Source organism: Ursus americanus, chromosome 25 (assembly GCF_024610735.1).
Source record: "Ursus americanus isolate L20-20 chromosome 25, mUrsAme1.1.p, whole genome shotgun sequence".
In the NCBI taxonomy this organism is placed as follows: domain Eukaryota; kingdom Metazoa; phylum Chordata; class Mammalia; order Carnivora; family Ursidae; genus Ursus; species Ursus americanus.
Genome location: NC_142151.1, coordinates 45,769,813 through 45,790,676, shown reverse-complemented (window position 1 = coordinate 45,790,676; position 20,864 = coordinate 45,769,813). Strand labels below are relative to the sequence as shown.

At 38.3% G+C, this 20,864-nt stretch overlaps 2 protein-coding genes across 2 annotated transcripts; both read right to left on the bottom strand.

Moving 5' to 3' along the window:
- Window positions 1–3,100: 3,100 nt before the first annotated feature.
- LOC123794553 (olfactory receptor 2AP1-like) lies at window positions 3,101–4,033 on the bottom strand. Its single transcript, XM_045800719.1, has one exon. It carries the CDS (start codon window positions 4,031–4,033, stop codon window positions 3,101–3,103), a length of 933 nt encoding a protein of 310 aa, XP_045656675.1.
- Window positions 4,034–18,109: 14,076 nt separating this feature from the next.
- Window positions 18,110–19,060, bottom strand: OR10A7 (olfactory receptor family 10 subfamily A member 7). Its single transcript, XM_045800755.1, has one exon. The coding sequence runs from the start codon at window positions 19,058–19,060 to the stop codon at window positions 18,110–18,112; it is 951 nt and encodes a 316-aa protein (XP_045656711.1).
- Window positions 19,061–20,864: the final 1,804 nt, after the last annotated feature.

Here is a 20,864-nt window from a genome sequence, read left to right as displayed (position 1 = left end):
ACCTACTAAATGGGATCTTAGCTTCCTCTACGTTTGGGCAATTATGAATAAAGCTACTATAAGGATGTGTGTGCAGGTTTTGTGTAGACATGTTTCCATTTCCTTTGGGTAAATACCAAGATGGATGATTGCTGGGTCGTATGGGAAGAGTGTGTTTAATTTTGTAAGAAACCACCAAACTGTCTTCCAAAGTTGCAGCACCATTTTGCATTCTACCAGCAACAAATGGGAGTTCCTGTTGTTCCACATCCTCAGCACTGGGTGTTGTCATGTTCCAGAACTGGCCATCTTCATACATGTGCAGTGATTTCTCCTTATTGTTTTAATTTACATTTCCCCGATTATACATGATGTGGGTCATCTTTTCATGTGCTGATCTGCCACCTGTCTATCATCATGGGAGAGGTGTCTGTCAAGATCTTTGGCCCACTTTTTAACCTTGTTCATTTTCACGTTGTTGAATTCTAAGAGTTTTTGTGTATTCGAGTTGACAACCTATTTAAATGTGTTTCTCAAATATTGTCTCCCAATGTGGCTTGTCCTCTCATTTTCTTGACAATGTCTTTTGCAGAACAGAAGTTGTTAATTCTAATGAAGTCCATTTTATCCATTTCTTTCACAGATTCTGCCTTTGATACTGTATCTAAAAGATCATTGCTAAACCCAAAGTCATCAGGGTTTTCTCTATACTATTTTTAGGAGTTTTAGAGATTTGCCTTGTACATACAGGCCCACCCTCCATTTTGAATTCATTTTTCTGATGAACATAAAGTCTGTGTCTAACATGGGCAGAATCACATGAAAAAGAACTGAAATCTGTGTTGGCTCTTGTATCCTCTGAGCTCGAGTTTACTGGTGTCCTATAAAAGCTTGGGCACTTTGCCATGGAGCTAAACACAGATAACCAGACCTGGAGTTGGAGAAAATGAAAAAAAAATCCAGGCGAAAACCCAGGTGTCTCCCACCAACAAAATAAACCAGTAGATAAGCAACAACCGGTGAGCTACAAAGTGGCTTCTGCTTTACTCCATTCTCCAAATATCCCAAATAATCTCTCTGGTGGTCCACCAACACAGGAGACAGGGAAGGGAAATCCTAGAAAAATAGTTCAGCCTAGCCAAGTTGAAATATTAAAAGCCTCCAGAGATATATTGCCAGACTGCCTAAAGAAACTTTTGAAATTCATTACCTTGATTTTGGTAATGGTTTCACAGGTGTATACATGTATCAAATCTCAAGTTATAAACTTCATTGGATACACTTTATTTTGCATACATTGTAACTCCATAAAATTGTAAAAATAGATAAAGAAACAAGACAAAAGAAAACAAAACAAAACAGCAACAAAACCTGCAACCCAGCCTGAACTCAACTCAGATTCTAATTGATTTAAGAGACTCAATTATTGTTGCCTTGCATTACCCGGGATGTCCTAGGATTCCTCTACACTGACTTTTTTTTTTTTCCATCTTTTGCAGATTTCAACTACTTCAGCATAATATTCCTAGATTTCTGGTTGGTTGGTTGGTTGATTTACTTTTGTATTTTAATTGAATCAGGGATTAACGGAATTTTATCTGTTTTAAAAGTAATTACCTCTGTCAAATAAGTGTTCAGCTACATATCAATGCTTGATCTGTCTTTTGAAATGAGCAACCGCCAAAATGTGGCCTAATGTTTTGGATGACTATGATTGATGTACTACTGATGATGTGGAAAACAACTAATCAAGGGAACTAATGTGTCCGTTACCTGTCAACCTAAATAACTAACAAAGTATCTAACTTACTCACTTGTTAACATCAGCTATGTGTCGGGTATTTAGGTATTTTTTCTGATGAAGTTATGGCAAGGTGATTATGAACTAACAAGTTCTACATTTTCAATCATCTTTCTCCTCCATGGTTTCCCAGAGCACTCTTTTAGTATCTCTCCTATTAGTAGATTCTGAATAATTAGATGGATGACTAAATAATTCAAGAGCACAAACTTAACTATATGCTTTAATAAAAGTTTGTTAATATCTCTAGGACTCAGTTTTCTTCATCTGTACATTGAAGAGATTAAAGTAAAACATCTATAATTTTTTAATTTTCTTGGCTTCTTTAATTTTTAAAATTACCCATACTATGAGTCTCACCCATGTTTTTTGAAAAATTAATATGAACAAGAAATGTTCACAAAATATCAGCTTTGATGGACATCCTGCTGGAGAATATCAGATTACAGAAATTTAAAGTTTAGTATGAAATTTAGAAAGAATATGATTAAGGCTTACAAAACTATTAACACCGTAGATTCTGTTCATACAGTTTTATTTCATATTCTTGTAGAAGAGAACCAGAACAATGACGAGGCAACAACACTAAATTGTATGAATTTGCTATAATGATATATTGCTAATTAACTTAAATTTGAATCATCTCTTTACCTCTTTCCTGGATTCACTCAGAGTTTAATGTGTGTATAAATCATTATTAACCATTTTGCAATCAATTTGAAAACAAACATATATTGATTTTCCCTTCTTCAGAACTTTCTTTCTCTCAAACATTGAGTAGCCTAAGTTTTCAGTGGTGATTATTGTGGAAACACTAAATTTAAATCTGAATAATATAATTTGTAAATAAGCAACTTTATATTAATACAGTAATACAGTATTTAAGCTATTCTTAACAAACTAAAGTAGATTTCCTCTGGGTGTAGATTTGGTTATTCAGTTACCAAATACAGACATTGAACACCATCCGGCAGTGGATAAAATAAGAAAAGCTGAATTGTAAAAAACAAACTATTAGAAGTCATATTCTCAATTCTGCCTTTCTCACGAATCTTTTCCCTGAAAGTGAGGTACAAATAAGGAAAAGTAGCACAAAAGTGTTAGAGGACACACACATATACACACACTCAAGGCCTGTAAAATTTTAAGAAATAAAGTGATGGCAAAATAGGTTTCATTAAACAAGCAGTTTTACTGTTTTGGTGTTCAGTTGGGAATATTGACGATATATAATAACAAACACTTTAATGCTATAATAATGTACATCTACACTGTTCCAAACATTTACGTATTATTTATTATTACGAACCTCAGTTAGTTTCACCTTCTGGAAATCTTGCTGACCATATCTTTGAAGGCTATTTTCACTTGCTTGTTCCTTAGAGTATAGATGAAAGGGTTCAGCAGAGGGGCAACTGAGGTATTTAGGACAGCCACTCCCTTATTAAAAGTTTCTGCATCCTTAACAGAAGGATTTATGTACATAAAGATACAACTTCCATAAGAAAGTGAGACCACAATCATGTGAGAGAAGCATGTAGAAAAAGCTTTTTTTCTTTGTTGAACAGAGGGGATTCTCAGAATTGTCCTGATGATGTACATGTAGGAAAGAATCACTAGCACCAGGGTGAAGATGAGGGTAATTCCCACAGAGATGAACTCCATCATTTCTATGAAACGTGTGTCTGCGCAGGACAGGTGCAGCAGTACCGTGTAATCGCAGCAGTAATGATTGATGACATTGGATGCGCAGAAAGGCAGCTGGAGAGCCATCGTATGTGGCACAATGACAACCAAAAATCCTGAGAACCAGGAACACAGGACAAGTTGAACGCAGAGTCTCTTGCTCATTAAAGTTATATAATGGAGGGGTTTACAAATGGCAGCGTAGCGGTCGTAGGACATGGCAGCTAAAAGATAAAACTCAGTGGCTCCCAGAAGGATGGCAAAAAAGTACTGAGTGAAACACCCCGCAAAGGAGATAGTCTTATCTCCAGTTCCGATATTGACCAGCATTTTGGGAACAAAGACAGAGGTAAAAGATATTTCCAAAAAAGAAAAATTCCGGAGGAAGAAATACATAGGCGTCTGGAGGCGGTAATCCAGCAGGGTCAGAATGATGATGGTCACGTTTCCCAGGATGCTTAAGACGTAAGTTAGCAGCAGAAAAAGGAAAAGCACAGCTTGGAGATCAGCATCATCTGTCAGTCCAAGAAGAATGAATTCTATCACCGATGTCCGGTTTCCCGTCATTGACTTCAGACACAAATTCAGACAGAAAATAATAATGACATGTAGCGATTAACACATTTTCTTATTTTACTTGATAATTAACAAAGGTGTTGCTTCCTTGGAACATTGTCAATTGCTTTCCCCGTTTTTTTCATTCATTTATCTTTTCCTTCTTAATCTATTTTGATTTTCCTCTAAGGTATTAGATGCCGTCCTATGTGTATAGACAAATCTAAAACAAACTTAGGGAGTCAATTTTATTTGATGAAATACATTTCTTAAATCAGGCTTTTAACTCTCAATTTATTAGGCAACAAAGCAAACATAAATTAAGGTATGAGCTATAGGAATAAAATTGAACTTGGTTGTTTTCTTCTTTTTGCTGTTTCATATTTTCTCTTATTTTGGTTTCTCGTTTTGAATAATAATTCTGTGTACCTAGTGAAGCTCTAAGCTTAGATCGATTTTTCCTTTATTTCTTTTTTTTAATGATTCTAAAATCTGTCTTAGCAATTTTATGCATTTGCTATCTTATTGGACTACAGCATATGTTTTTTAAAAGGACCCTGACAAGGGGCACCATCTAGTGTTAACTTTAACCACAGCTTCCCCTGCCTCCCCCAAAAACCTTGGGCCCAGAGTTGTCCATCATGAAGACTGAAAGGGCCCAGTGACACTCTGGCAGCAGCCCCCTTACTCCGTGGACTTAGCAGAAGCAGCATAGGTCCCCTTTGATTCTCCCACACTATGCAACCCGCAAATGGTCCTGAAATTAAATATATACTGCTATACTTAAAAACTTGGGACATGGAGAGTCAGCTAGAATAGAGAAGAAAGTCCTAGGTGGGGAGGGAAGTAGGCGGGCTCATTGAAGAGCCAAGCTGCTTTGTCCAACGCCTGTGCTGTAACGAAATGAACTCAGGCCGCCCACACAGTCGACCTGCTCAATTCACCTTGCAGGTCAGCACGAGACTGAAGAGCTCAGGCTCGCGTTTCCCACTACGCATAGGCTCCGCCGGGGACGAGCAGCTCGTCAGCAGGGTCTCCAGTCCTCCTGCACAGTAGGGTACACGCACAGGACATTCCCAGCAGCCCAGCAGCTGCAAATGCGCCCGCGGCCCAGATAACAGGCGTCGTGATTTCTTGGAGCTTCTGCACAGCTGGAGCCTGGCGCCCCCCGCATCGAGGTCAGAGCGCGGGCCAGGACCGTGGCCGGTGGTGTCTGGGCAGCGGCGAAGACGGGCACTCTGCTGTTTGGTCTCTTTGACCCAGTGCGTGCTTTCCCCGTCTGACGCGTTGTGAGTCCCCGCAGGGCATCAGTAGCCCGGCCCGCAGCACCCGGTGGGTCCACGGCAGCTCTTACCCGCTTTCTGAAGGCGGCGAACACCTCACTTTCCACCTTTGCTCTGTAACGTGTCCCAACCCCACTACGACGACTTCGGCGACACAAACCAAGAGCAGGATGATGACCAGCGGGGCAGGTCCCCACGGGCTTCCCCGGACTGTGGGGCAGCAGCCCAGTAGGCCCCTAAGGAACAGCAGGGCCCCTGCGGCGGGGATCACTACAGCGGGGACGAGGGTGTACACGTCTTCCAGGAAGTGTCCCGGTCATCCCAAGGGATAAAGACCTAGGCTCCCACACAGCATAAAATGCCACCTGCCCCCAGAAGGTAAGGCTGGGAAACACCAGCGGGGTCTTGGAGGGGGTGATGCCGCACTGGTCCACGGTGCAGGCAGCCCTGCTCTGCCGGAGGGATGTGCTCAGCTACTGACCTGGCAATGGCTGGCTCTGGCCCCGGCCCTCCCCGCACCCCCATCCCACACCCTCCTCGCGGTAGCTGAGCCCTGGCCCCAAGCCTGATGACTTTTCCTTCAATCTTTTTTTCTTTCTTTCTTTTTTTTTTTTTTAATTTATTTATTTGAGAGACAGAGAGAGTGAGCAAGTGAGAGAAAAGAGCAGGACCAGGGGGAGAGGGAGAAGCAGACTCCCTGCTCAGCAGGGAGCCCGAGGCAGGGCTGCATCCCAGGACCCTGGGATCACCACGGGAGCCAAAGGGAAACCCTTAACCAACTCAGCCACCCAGGTGCCCCTTCCCCTTAATTCTTAGTAAAGTGCTAGGAATTCATATTACTTACAGTTCTTTGGTCATGGCAAGGGTTCAATAAATGCTATCACCATTTAATGTAGATATATGCATTAGTCAGTACTTGGCAAAAGTTAAATCAAAATAATCTCCCTGATTGTGCTTTCTTGCTGTATGTAGGAACTGCCCATCAGCAAATTACAGTTCCTTAAATGTCAGCTCAAGCTCAGCTCTTCATACAGTTGTATCTAACAATCTCAATCAACCCTAATTGTTTCTCCTTTATTAAAATTTACCACAATATAACACTTAGTCATAAAGTCCAATTATTTTCCAGTTATATCAAATATGTACACTTTATCTGCCCAGCTTTAACATAAATAAATTACCCACAAGAATAAGTCTTATTTCTCTATATCTTTCATACAGAGGCCAGAAAATTATACAGATTTGGTAAAAATTTTAATGGAAAATATTTTTTGACTTTTTTAGATTCATAGCCCTATTTTATTAAATGCTATGGTTTTTATGCAAATACAAGTTCCAAGTAAGCTTATACATACAGCTCTTCAGAATTTTTCATCATCAGACACAAAGAAATATTACTAAGAATGCTTTTCTCTATTCAAAAAATTATAAAATTCTTTTCATTTTAACAACTGTTTTACTACATATGTTGACATATTTTCATATTACACTATGTAATAACTTAGTAATAGTCACACATAATATATTCTTAGCAAGGTGAAAACTCCCAAAGTGGTAAGTAAACAATCATCACCCATCATATATTCTTATCAAGGTGAAAACTCCAGAAGTATTTAATACAACAGAAGAGCGGTTTTGCCAACTTAGGAAGGCTGATTGTCTAGAAGATTTATATCTAGAAAATTTCAAGGTTCCTAACATAACTTCAATCAATTTGTGCTTTTGTAGATATTTGTCTCTTTTGTCAAATACCTCTATATTACCATATTTAGAAAGCATCATATGCGATGCACTTACCAGTGTTATTAAAAATTCTGTTTTGTTAATGAGAACTAGATTAATGCACCAAGAATGTAAATTTAAGTGTTAGTTGAAATAATGGCTATCTATGTCTGAATGTATTATCCTGACCACTTTATAATGAATACAGATAAATAAATGTAGGAAATTAAAAATTATGCACAAATAATGAGCTTTACAACAATATTTCATATGCAGAAAAATATTAGGTCACACCTCTTCCACTATGACAAAACAGCGCATTACATTGTAATATTGCCACAACTACTTGAAATAAATCGGGGATTTGAACAACGGCTAATGACATTCTGTTTCTACATGAAAATAGCTAATGTCAGATAATTTAGAGATATTGATGTCAGTCTTTCAGTTTGAGATCCTAGCTATTAATTAAGACTGAAAATTGTAACTCGGAAAGTACTCAAGCAATGCATTCACTAAAGAACATTAAGATCCTGAAATTTCCATTGTTTAAATCATCATTTTTTGATAAAATGAAAACTTTGTAAATGACTCCCACATGATAGAAACACTTTACTGAATAAACAAGTGTCCAAAAATGAGAGTAAAAATATTTATAGATTCGTAAGTGACATCATCTACCAAACAAAAGATGAACAAAGTGAGAGTTTTTATATAAGAAAAATTTATATCAACCAAATTGCTTTCAGCAAAATAAAAGATGATAATCTTTATAATAAAGATCAGTGCTATTCCGAGAAAAGTAATATATATATATACCAAATGTGATATATACATAATCTTATGTACATATGATCAAATAATAAATACGTGACCCAAACAAGATTTATTTGGCAAAAACATATTTACTCAAAAGATTTACTGCCAGGACAATGCTTTTTTTCTTTAAAAAAATTTATTTGTAGTTAAAAGAATATGGAAAATCTTTCCCAATCTTCCCTGGATAACTTCAATTATGAATACATTCTCCTAAAGTAAAATCATCTCTACACTGAATTGTGTATAACTTTCATATTTAGCCTCTGCCTCCATCGGTGGTGAACCTCTTTGCTAGTTTAAGAAGCATTTAGGAAGAAAGTTAAGAATATTGAATCCATGACAAGAAGGAATGGGCAACGTGGAAAAACAGAAGAAAGTGCGATTTGATTTACTTTAGGCTCTGTTCTGTGAGCATGGTGTAATATTTTCTGCCTGAAAATCTGTATATATGCTAAACTGTCGTATTTTGAATTTTACATCTGTATTTGCTTAGATCAATGAAAATTTTATTTAAAAAGAAAGTGTACACAGTTGTGTCAACACACAAACCTGAAAAGTAACAGACAAAACAATAAAGAGACTATACATCTGTAGTTAATGCAGCCATTACCAATCCTCTCCTACCTCAAACAGGTGAATCGGTTCTGCCTTAGTTTCAAATGAGCTCCTTCTGTGGCTAAATCAGAGCATATAAAGGTTTAGGACCCATTGGGAAATGGTCCCTGGGTCATCAGAATTTGTCTGCTTCAAAATACTCAGGAATGCCTGGCTTTCTGTCCCAACAAACATAGATCAAATTAGCAGGTAAAAAGAAGAAACGAAGAGCATATAGGCGCATTGAAATCCCCTGCCAAGCCTTCCTTGCCATTCCATTGCTCTTAGAATTTATCTATCACTAATTTTCTTACTCATTTTGGTTTATGTGAATGGATATCTTGCTATTCCTTTGTCACGCAAGCCCATGGTCAACTCAAAGCCTTTGCCATGGCTTTTCCATCTTTCTGTGATGTTCTTTCTTCAAACATCACATGACTAGCTCCCTCAGGTCACTGAGATCTCAGATTTGGGCATGCCTCAGGGGAAGCTTCCCTGATCATAGTACGTAGGATAACACTCTCAATCACTGTCTAACCTTTAAGTGGCTTGATACTTTATACATAGTAGATTCTCCTGTTGTTCATACCACGCTTAAATTTTGTTATTTCTTTGTTTTCTTGTGTTTATTGTCTAGCATCCTCACTCAACTGTAAGCTCCAGTAAGTGAGGGACCTTATGTACTAGCTTCTCTATGTGCCTGTGGGAGTGTTTGGCAACTACCAGTTTCTTTATGATACCTCGGGGTGTTTATATATATTTAAGTGTACTCCCTACAAGAAGGACCCACAGCATGATACCTTTGCTCAGTAAATATTTGTTGAGGATTCATTTAAGCCGGATTAGATGTCTAAATTAGATATTCTGTTCTATCGAGGTATAATTGATTTATAAGGAATTTACATGTTAAAATATATAGTTTGATAAGTTTTGAGATATGTCATAAACCTATAAAAACTTCACCACAATCAAGAAAATAAATATACCCATCCAACCCTAAAATGTTCTCAAACCCCTTTTAATCTTTGCCTTGTAACCCACCCTACGCTCTCACATAGCAGATAAGTTCACTGGGAAAGGGTGTCTTAGCTTTGCAACTATGTGGGTGTTATTCCAAAGAAGGAATAAACAGCCTATTTTTACCAACTGCCACTCTAATTTCCCCAATTAAGCATTATAAGCACAAAGATATTCAGATATTCTGTTTCCTCTGCATATTTTCCACAAATACTCAACATCATGGCATTACCATTTTTTCTGTAGTTTTAAAATATAGCATATAACAAATGTTATTGATAGCTGTTCTTTCTTTCATAGCTATTCTTAATCACCCTTTTCTGATAAACCCCAGTGAGTTTAAATGCATGCTTTATTTTCTAAAAGGTAATTGATCAGGACTATACTGAGAGTAGTGGTATCTGGGGGCTAATGGGGTGCTTAGGAATATTTTCTAGCTGCAGCTAGAGTTCTTGCTGAGCTCAATGTATTGATATGATCCAGAAGGTAAAGGGAAATCTAAACCATGTAAAAGAGTCCACGAAAAGATGGAAAACAGTATTGGAATTTTGAGGATGAAGTTAATATTCAGAGAGACCAATGAAAGCAGGGGGAGTTCAATAAATCAAGCGGGTAACAAGAAAGGCAAGTAGGCTCTGTTACAACACAGGGTTAACATTTACAGCTTCTCTGCACCGTGCTTTATGGTGGGAACAATTTAGTTAGAGTCAAGACAGATCTGACAAATGTGATCCTTAACCAGGAATTATCTGGTCATGCATCTTTTATCACTTTGCCATTTCTACATAACAAAGCTCCCCAAAATTTAGCATCTTAAAACAGCAAGCATGTGTTACTGTTCCTGAGTCTGTGGTTCAGCTAGGCAGTTCTGCTGATGGGGACTGGGTTCTCCCACATCCTGGGGAATCAACCAGCTGTAAGCTCCTCTAGAATGGCTTCAGGAGGGACGAATGAGCTCAGCTTCCACAGGTGTCTCTTCCCGCAAACTAGCCTTGGCTCGTTCTCCTGTGAATTGTGTGGGTGCAAGAGGGAGAGAGGATGCATGCTTGGCTTCCTGATGCTTACACTCTGAACTGGCACAACATTCCTCTGTCACATCTCTTTGCAAAAGCAAGTCACAGGACTGGCTACGCTAAAGTCAAAGGATGAGAAACAGACATTTTCCTGCTGAGTGGAGCTGCTGAGTAACATTTAAAAGGACGTGGCCATTTCCCTATCCATCCATCACACAGCTCGTAAGAATGCGCTTAATCGCTCTGAAAGCTGTGGTGACTGTATTGGTGTCCTCGGGCTGCCATAACAAATTACCCCAACCCAGTGGCTTAAAACAACAGAAATTTATTCTTTCATAGTTCAGGAGGCCAGAAGTCTGGTGGCTTTGAGGAAAAATCTGTTGCATGCCTTTCTTCTGGCTTCTGGTGCCGGCCCACAATCTTCGGCACTCCTGGCTTGTGGCTACATCTCTCCAGCTTCTGCCTCCATCTTGACATGGCTGTCAGTCCTGTGGATCTGTGTATCTTTGTGTCTCTGAATCTCTCCTTAAATAATGACCCTAGTTATTGGATTTACGGCCCACCCCAATCTAGTGTAACCTTATCTTCACTGATTACACGTGAAAATGCCCTATTTCCAAATACAGTCACATTCACACGTATCTGCTATTAGGAGTTTGACTTATCTCTGGGAGGACACAATTCAACTCACAACAGTGTTCATATACGTTGTATGAAATGTCCTGAAGAGAAATCAAATAGCCGATAATCATTAAAAACATGTCTGTAATTTAAAAAAAAAAAAAAAACAAATAAAAGCCCAATCTATAAACAAGTGTATGAGAAAAAGAGAAAATGCCAATTAACATGCAAACAGCTTCCTTCCCTTTCTTTTTGCCTTTCTCTGTGTTCCTTTGCCAAACACAAGGCAGGCTTCTTTTTCTTTTCTTTTTTTTTAAGATTTTATTTATTTATTTGACAGATAGAGACAGCCAGCGAGAGAGGGAACACAGGCAGGGGGAGTGGGAGAGGAAGAAGCAGGCTCCCAGCAGAGGAGCCTGATGTGGGGCTCGATCCCATAACGCTGGGATCACGCCCTGAGCCAAAGGCAGACGCTTAACGACTGAGCCACCCAGGTGCCCCGGCAGGCTTCTTTTTTCAACTTAAAGTTAAGCTTCTTTTGCAAATTAGTTCATGAAAATTTCTACCCATTTCCCAACCACTTTGCCATTTATAATCTGTGCATTACTATTTATTATTGTCAAATTTTTGTTTCATATAATTTTATTACTTGCTCCTTTATAGATGACCAAAGTTTGTCTCAAAGAGTTTCTCTCTTGACCAAGGTCAAAAAGATAGTTAATGAAAGAGCCAGAAATAGCACCTAGGTTTTTATTTTTATTTTATTTACAGATTTCACTAGTTTTATTTTTTCCCATTTTATTGAGATAGAATTGACGTACAGCACCATATAAGCTTAAGGTGCACAGTATAATGTCTTGACATCTGTCTATTACAAAATGATTACCACATAAGTTTAGTTAACATCCATAACCTCATATAGTTACAAAATATCTCCCCCGTGATAAGAACTTTCAGGATCTATTCTCTTAGCAACTCTCAGGTTTACCATAGAGTGGCATTAACTGTAGTCATGTTGTGTGCATTGCAGCCCCAGTACTTATTTATCTTGTAACTAGAAGTCTATACCTTTTGACCAACTTCCCTACCTGTACACCTTGCCCCTGGTAACCACAAATCTGATCTCTTTTTCGAGGAGTGTTTTTTAGATTCCACATATAAGTGAGATCATACCTCATTTGTCTTTATCTGCCTGACTTATTTTACTTAGAATGACCTCAGGATCCATCCGTGTTGTCATAACTGGCAGGATTTGCTTCTTTTTGATGGCTGAATAATACCTATTGCATATGTGTGTTGTAAGTATATTTTACATTGTAAATAATACAGCGGTGAACGTGGGTGTGCATATATCTCTCTGACACAGTGATTCTGTTTCCTTTGGATATATACCCAGTAGTGGAATTGCTAGGACCTGTGGTAGTTCTCCCTTTAATTATTTTGAGGAACCTTCATACTATGTTCCATAGTGGCTGTTGCAATTTATATTCCCACCAACAGTGCAAAGGCGTTCCCTTTTTTCCACATCTTCCCCGCTTTTTGTTATCGCTTGTCTTTTTGATGATAGCCACTCCAACAAGTCCAAGGTGAAATTTCGTTGTGGTTTTAATTTGCATTTCCCTAGTGATTAGTGGCTTTGGGCACCTTTTCCTGTACCTCTTGGGCATCTGAATATATTCTTTGGAAAAATGTCTCTTCAGGTCATCTGCCCATTTTTAAACTGGATTATTTGGGGATTTGGGCTATTGAGTTGCATGAGTTCCTTATATATTTTGGCTACTAATCCTGTATCAAGTTTATAATTTGCAAATATATTCTCCCATTCCATAGGTTGTTTTGCATTTTGCTGATTGTTTCTTTTGCTGTGCAGAAGATTTTCAGCTTGATGTAGTCCCTCCCACTTGTTTATTTATTTTTTTTATTGTGTTGCTTTTGCCTAAGGTGTTATACCCAAAAATCATTGCTAAGACCCATGTCAAGAAGCATTTTCCCTGTTTTCTTCTAGGAGTTTTATGGTTTCAGGTCTTACAGTTAAGTCTTTAATCTGATTGAATTTTGTGAGTGGTATAAGATAAGGGTCTAGTTTCATTCTTTTACCTGTGAATATCCAATTCTCCTAGCACAATTTATTGAAATCACTGTCTTTTCCCCATCGAGTATTCTTGGCTCCTGCATCAAATACCACTTGACGTATATGCATCTAGGTTTTAAAAAGTAAGATTACTTTTTTTCTACCACATGTTTGAATTTGCTTTATTCATATATGGTTTTTGTTCACATTAAAATTAAAAAACTGATTAAACAAAATATCAATTTTTTTCTATCAAACATTTCTCTACAAATTTTCAATGGTTGTAGATAGAGAAAATACACCCAACTAATCTAAAAATTAATAATATCAGTATAGTTTTTTAAAAATTTTATTTATTTTTGCAAGAGAGAAAGAGGGGGGGGAGGGAGAGCCCAAGCAGGAGTGGGGTAGAGGGACAGAGAGAGAAGCCGACTCCATGCTGAGCAGGGAGCCTGATGCAGGACTCAATCCCAGGACTCTGGGATCATGACCTGAGCTGAAGGCAGACACTCAACCAGCTGAGCCACCCAGATGCCCATCATTATCGTTTTGAAGGCCACATCTAAAGGCCTGTTTTAAAATTATTTCTGCACCATCTCCAGATGGCCTTAAAACACACACAGAAGGTTATTCCCATCTAATTTATGATGAAGAGAGGTTCCTGTCTCTACATATCAATAAATACCATATATACATATGCATATGTAATTTTTTCTTCTAGATTTAGAATGTTCCTTTCATAATGCTTCTATGCAAGCCATTTTGATGGAACTTACAAATTAATTCAGTCAAATGACATACTTGATATATTTTTTATCATTAAAATAAAAACAAAGAAAACCAAAAAAAACCTGAAACTGACTTTTGGTGATTTACACAGGAAAGATGTTGAAAAGATGTTGAGAAGTATACAGCATATAAAATGGGAAGGGAAACGTAAGAATTAGCAGCAGTCAGGACCACAGTGAAAATCCAGATTAGTTGTGTAAACACAGTGATGTGGCCACAATGAAAACATGGACACCACAGTTATGCTTGCACTACCAGCACTGGACACTGGGGACCGCCACTGCCACTGCAGCCTCCGCTGCCCTGGACACTGGGAGCCACTGGGCTCACGTGAACCCCCACTGTCCCCATTTCTTTGCATGCTTAAATCTGAATTCAAAATCTGATTAGTTGAGCTTAGCTACAAACTAGCTTTTAGGGAGTCTGGTAGAATACATAACTGGCCTTTACTTTCTCCATGGGAAATGGTTTTTGCCTTCCCTAAGAGAATGAGGAGTCCAGAGGCTAAGTGATCAGTAAATCATCACTGTTCCCTCCTTTCTGAATATACTGAACTGTAGTAGTGCAATGAAAACTCGCATGACTTTGCGACAAGCCTGTGGCAGAGATAATGGTTCATGGGGGATAAATAGTTATTGAGTATTGGATCCTGAATTGAAAATAGTGATTTTCTGACTACTAGGTATGTAGGTTTCACTCCACAATGAATCAGCATTTTTAAGTACATTTTAATCACTCTGCTAGCTGAAAATCCACAGCACTATCAGTATTATTTTATACTGAGAGTTTATAAATGTGCATGTATGTGCATTTTATAGCATTGATTTTGGCAATTGAGGATTTTGCTTTATCTCCTCATTATATAATTGTATTTTTATTAATTGCTCTTAAGTTTGTCTCCTAACCAAAATCAAAACTCTCTTGGGACAGTGTTATTTCCCACGTGTTAAATATAATATAAAGCTATGTTATACATTGGATTGGATTCACTAATTTGACCTGACCACCCTTGAAATGAAACAAAGATAGACTTTAAGCTACACTGAAATATCAACATGTTGATTGCTCTTCTTACCTCAGCTCTCATATATGTGACAGGACTAGGTAACATGTGAAGTAACTGATCTAACCAGTTCTTATTTCAGCGGTACCAGGTTTGGGTTTTGAAGACATCCTCTGACACTCAAGCTTATGACATTTGGAAGAAATATTTCCAGAAATGGTCCTAAATAACAATATGGGGGCATATATATTGAAGAGATCTATGGGATTGTAAACTTAAGAAAAACCCGAAAGTCAGTAATATCACCATAAAAAAGTGATGAAAATATTTGTCCAAAGAAAACTCTGGAATTGTTGTTAGTGATGAAACTTTAGCATTTTGGGGGGTGAACAACTCACCAATTGAGTCCTTTTAATCATCTCTTTAGATATAACAATGACTCTGTTAATTAGCTTTTGGAACTCTAAAGAAAAAATCAATTTGTAAATTGAGGATGACAAGCTTAAAAAAAGTCTCTTCAGAGACTTTGTGGTTCTGTGGCATATATCAAATTTAATAAAACTGTATGAAACATAATAAATGTATTATAAATGCCCTGAAGAAGCCATGGATTTTAAATCACACAAGATATGCAATAAATGAATGCCTTATGAAAATTTTTGCTTGCATCTTACAGGAAGAAATTAATTTTACATTTCACTCAAAACATAATATATGCATAAGTAAAGCATACCCTTTCATATATGGGACCCAATCTCTATTTTCTGTTATTCCAACAACAATACTATCAAACACTCAGATAGTGTTTACTATGTATCAGGTGCTTCCATAAACTCTTTTCATAAACTGCTATGTTATTCTATTCTAGATTTTATTATGCCAGCTTATTAAACACATACACATGCACTACTAAACTGATTTTACAATCTCACAATCTACTCATGAGTCACATTCAAATAGTAGAAAACCAGGGACACCTGAGGGGCTCAGTTGGTCAAGTGCCTGCCTCTTGATTTCGGCTCAGGTCATGATTTCAGGGTCATGGGATCAAGCCCCATGTCAGGCTCCATGCTCAGTGGGGAGTCTGCTTGAGATTTTCTCACTCTCCCTTTACCCCTCCACTGCGTTTTCTCTCTCTCTCAAATAAATAAATCGATCTATTTTTTAAAAAAGGGAAGAAAAGAAAAGAGAAATAACCATTGCAACAGTCTTACCAGATGGTCACTGAATTTAGCAACATTAATTTGGAATATGTGACTTAAACTTAAACAATTAAAAGGCCATTGAAGGAGAAAGATTTAAAGGTACCGATATTTCCTACCCCAAACTCCCATTATGCTCAATGGATACAAACCTCAGGAAATCACAATTAAATTAAAATAGTCATCACAAGTTGCAAATTTGTGATGATTTTGAATTTTTCTCAGGTATTGACCAAGTATGATAGAGGGCAGTTGCTGCTTAAAGAAAAATCTATACAATTAAGAGAAACATTGGCTAAAGAAGACTTAGAGCAGCAGATACTACTGGGTATAAATTGCATATTCAAAGGCAATATATCTTTATGAGGGTGGAAATATGAAATTTTCTAAAATTATATTTGGCTCAATTTCATTTTGTCCTCTTAGTTGATTTAAGGCATTTATGGCCTTAAAGACAAAATTCCCATGTATAAGTGGTGCTTTATCAGGGTGAAAATGTCCTAGGATTTTTAAGAAGTTAACATATTGAATTTGGAATGCAGAAGGATCTGAATTTGAGTTCTTGTGGCTACCTCTCAATAACTCTTTTCCCTGTCAAGATACTTAAATTTTCTGATCCTAATTCATCTTTTATGAAAAATACATGTATAATAGACTTGTTGGGTTGTTGCAAGGGCATTTTTTTAAAAGATTTTATTTATTTATTTGAGAGAGAGAGAGAGAGAGAGCATGAGTGGGGGGAGGGCAGATGGAGATGGAGAAGCAGACTCCCCGCTAAGCAGGGAGCCCAACATGGGACTCGATCAAAGGACCCTGGGATCATGACAGTCATCCGATTGAGCCACCTAGGCACCCCGCGAGGGCATTTATTAATGACAGTGCCTTGATAAATCGTGGTCGCTATTGTTATCACTACTCTTGCTTTTACTATAGTGGCAAGCAAGTATTTCTTGTTTAAATTCTAAGAAGTAACAGCTTATTAATAAAAATTAATAGGGGAGCCTGGGTAGCTCAGTCAGTTGAGCGTGGGACTCTTGGTTTAGGCACAGGTCATGATTTCCCGGTCATGAGATTGAGCCCCCTGTCGGGCTTTGCCCTCAGCATGGAGTCTGCTTGAGATTCTCTCTCCCTCCTTCCCCCCCTCAAATAATCTTTAAAAAATAAAATAAAAATTAATAGATGATTAAGCCAATGATCTAAGAAGTCCAGAACCATGTTATGAAACATTTATACTAAGGTAATCTTATTATATAACTTCATTTAAAGCAGCAACCTATATAAAGAATTTGCACCATGAATTCTTGGCAACTACAAGTCTCCACTTTTCAATACATCTTTTAGAAAGTTACTTAAAACACATTGCAAAATTATATTTGCATCATATTAGCTGTAGAATATGTAGGGGTCTGTGGTGAATATTTCCATTTATGTTTCACAACTTTTCTATTCTGATCTGTGCCCCGCAGGGCTGGCCTTGATGTACCGCATTGACAGAAATTCTTGTCCTCTGTCTCAGATTTGGTTTGATGAAGAGCAGGCAACAGCAGATTTGAGTCAGAATAGAATAAGGCAGGGATGCCTGCCTTCTTCTGCTAAAGAACAGAGCTCCTGTTGTGTGGCTTTTACTTATAGTCGTGGCATCCTCCAGGTTCCAGGTAATGCTTCTTCCCCTCGCCCCTTCGGATCAAGACATGTGGAATTTCCATCATATGAGCTGTGTGACAATTATCTAGCCTTGCCCCCTAATTTGTAAATAGCCCCCTTATCATAAAGATTCTCTCAATTATCCCAAGAGTACCATCTGTCTCTCTCTGGGACTCTGACTGATACACTGAGATCCACCCATCACAGCAAGTGACACTGACAAAATCAGAGCAAATCTTCTACTCCTTTTAAGCTTTCGTCTATGGGTTCTGCTGCCCCTACTTCATTTAGAAACACTACGCAATGGAACTCAAAACACATCTAACTTCTGCAAGACTTTTCTGGAAACCGTCCTCTTGACTGCCCCCTTCACTTCATTGTTCCTTAGGCTGTAGATGATGGGATTTAACATAGGAGTGATGACAGTGTAGGACAATGACACTAGCTTCTTGCTCTCGGGGGACTGGTTGGATTTGGGCCGTAGGTAGGTCAAGCTGGCTGTTCCATAGAAAAGGGAGACCACAATGAGGTGTGATGAACAAGTGGAGAAGGCCTTCTGGCGACCAGAAGCAGAGGACATCCTCAGGATGGTTATGATAATGCGGGTGTAGGACACCAAAATGAGGGAAAAGGGAAACATGATAAATAGTAGTGTGGAGGCAAGTGCTTGCATTTCATACATGGTTGTATCCTGAGTGACTAGTTTCAGCACTGGAGGACCATCACAAAAAAAATGGTCTATGGTATTTGGTCCACAGAAAGGAAGGGCCATCAACCAAGCTGTTTGTAGCATTGAGACAGGAACACCAGACATCCAAGAGCCGACAGCCATCCATAAGCATAGGGACCTATTCATTACGACTGAATAACGGAGAGGGTTACCAATGGCCACGAAGCGATCATACGCCATCATAGACAGGAGAAAACATTCAGAGCTGCCAAAGAAGAAGAAAAAGTACATCTGGATACCACAGCCTACAAAAGAGATGGTTTTCCTTGGAGACACGAGATCCACCAGCATCTTCGGCACCATGACCAAGGTAAAACAGACTTCAAGAAGTGATAGGTTTCGGAGAAAGAAGTACATGGGTGTTTGAAGAGCAGGATCCACACTGGTGACTGTGATGATAAGGAAGTTGCCCAACAAAGTGACTGTGTAGATGACGAGGAACAAAATGAAGAGGGGAACTTGCATCTCGGGGTTATTCGTAAAACCGAGAAGAATAAATTCAGTGACTCTGGTGTGATTTTCACAAATCATATCGTAGACTAGTTTCTCTGTAAGAATCAAAGTATGTGCATCAAAGGATATTGTTTAAATATAGACACAGCTTTAAAAAGATCAATAAAAGCCTTCACTGCATCACTGTGCTCACACATCCCACCATTCTCTCTGAAGCAGAAAGAATGTTTAAAATAAGGTAAAATGAAGGAAAAAGACATTTTGCATGAATCCTACTGATTGCTTATCACCGAGGTGCAGACTTTGTCTTGTCAGTGGTCACAGCCTGTAGGCCCTATTCTCCATCAGAGGCATGCTATTATCGCAATTAAGTAAAGTAGTTTAGGCAGATAATCATTACAATAGAATCGTCAACTACTTTTTAAAATATGAAATAAGCCCAGGGTACAACCAGATAAATTATGCCCTAGGTTCACTTTTCTGATCTTTTATCATATTAATTCCATGTTTCTACCGAATGGAGTGTATTCCAGACCATCATGCACTCTGTGCATACACATACACATTTGCATACACATACACGTGTGTACACATATATATGTATATACGAGAAACAGTAAATAAACATAAGTAAAAAATAAGCATAACATATGCTTTTGATTTTGCTGCTTTTCTGTAATCTTCATGGGACTGGTAATTTATGTGATTTTTTAAATTTTTATTTTATTTAAATTCAATTAATTAACATATAGTGTATTATTCATTTCAGAGGTAGAGTTCAGTGATTCATCAGTTGTATGTGATTTTTGATATTGTCTCTTGAACCATAATTTGACTTCCCTGGGCCCCTATTTCTTATTATGCACATAGGTACAGTCATATCATTTGAGTTGTGGGAAGCAGAGTTGTTTTGATGGATGGGAGCTGAAATGAGTGTTGAAGGAAGACTTCTTCATTGAATGTCATATTTGTTGAGTAGAAAAAAAAACTTCTGAATGAATATGACATTCGATAGAAAAGTCCTCCTTCCAACACTCATTTCAGTTCCCATCCACTAAAACAGCTTTTCTTCCCACTGTGTTGTGACTTTGTTCAATTATCATTTACTAAGTAAAGATGGTGTGTGGGGTGCTGAGCGTGATTCAACAAAAGACTCCAAGGGAAAGCAAATAGAATTTATTACTCCCTGGTTCTGGAGGACGCACACGGCTGCCTCAAGGAACCACATGGGGAAGTCAACACACGGTGCAGGCAGAGAGAGTGGAACAGAAACTCAGGCACATTCTTTTACTAGGGCCCAAGGGTGGAGTACTTTGGGGTTCCTGGCTAAGGCCAGATTGGTCAATCTAAGCTAAAAAGAGCAGGATTTTGGTACGCTTCCCAGCAGTTTTATCTAAGGGCATGTGAGGAGAAGGACCTGGGAGACAAGGGAGCCTATTATTTATCACAAGGGCAGTCGGGGGGGGGGGGGTCATAGCGGCAACTAGTATTTCCTTGTGACTCTATGGGCTGTTATCTAGGACATACACTTGAGGGAAATGTTAATGCCAGTTCAAGGTCCCCAGAGGCAACTTGGCTAACCCCAAATGGATGCCAAGTCAGCAGCATTAGGAAGCAGTTTAGCTGAACTGTCAACAGCCGTCAATTATTTTCAAAACTTCATGGTCAGAAGTTAGAGTTAGTTACTATTGTGTGTCCACTAACAATCTAGTCTGGCTGTGAAAGCACCAACTCGATTATTATGAACTCAAGTACTATATCTTATTTAGAATAAAATATGTTGACTGAAAGTAGAATTATACAAATATTTCTGTACAAATTTTACTTAGGAATAGCATATCAAACATTAGCCATCACAGAAACATGTTGGGAAAACAATTAT

Coding starts and splice junctions, on each gene's coding strand:
- LOC123794553 (XM_045800719.1), bottom strand. CDS start 4,033: ATGACGGGAAACCGGACATCGGTGATAGAATTCATTCTTCTTGGACTG.
- OR10A7 (XM_045800755.1), bottom strand. CDS start 19,060: ATGATTTGTGAAAATCACACCAGAGTCACTGAATTTATTCTTCTCGGT.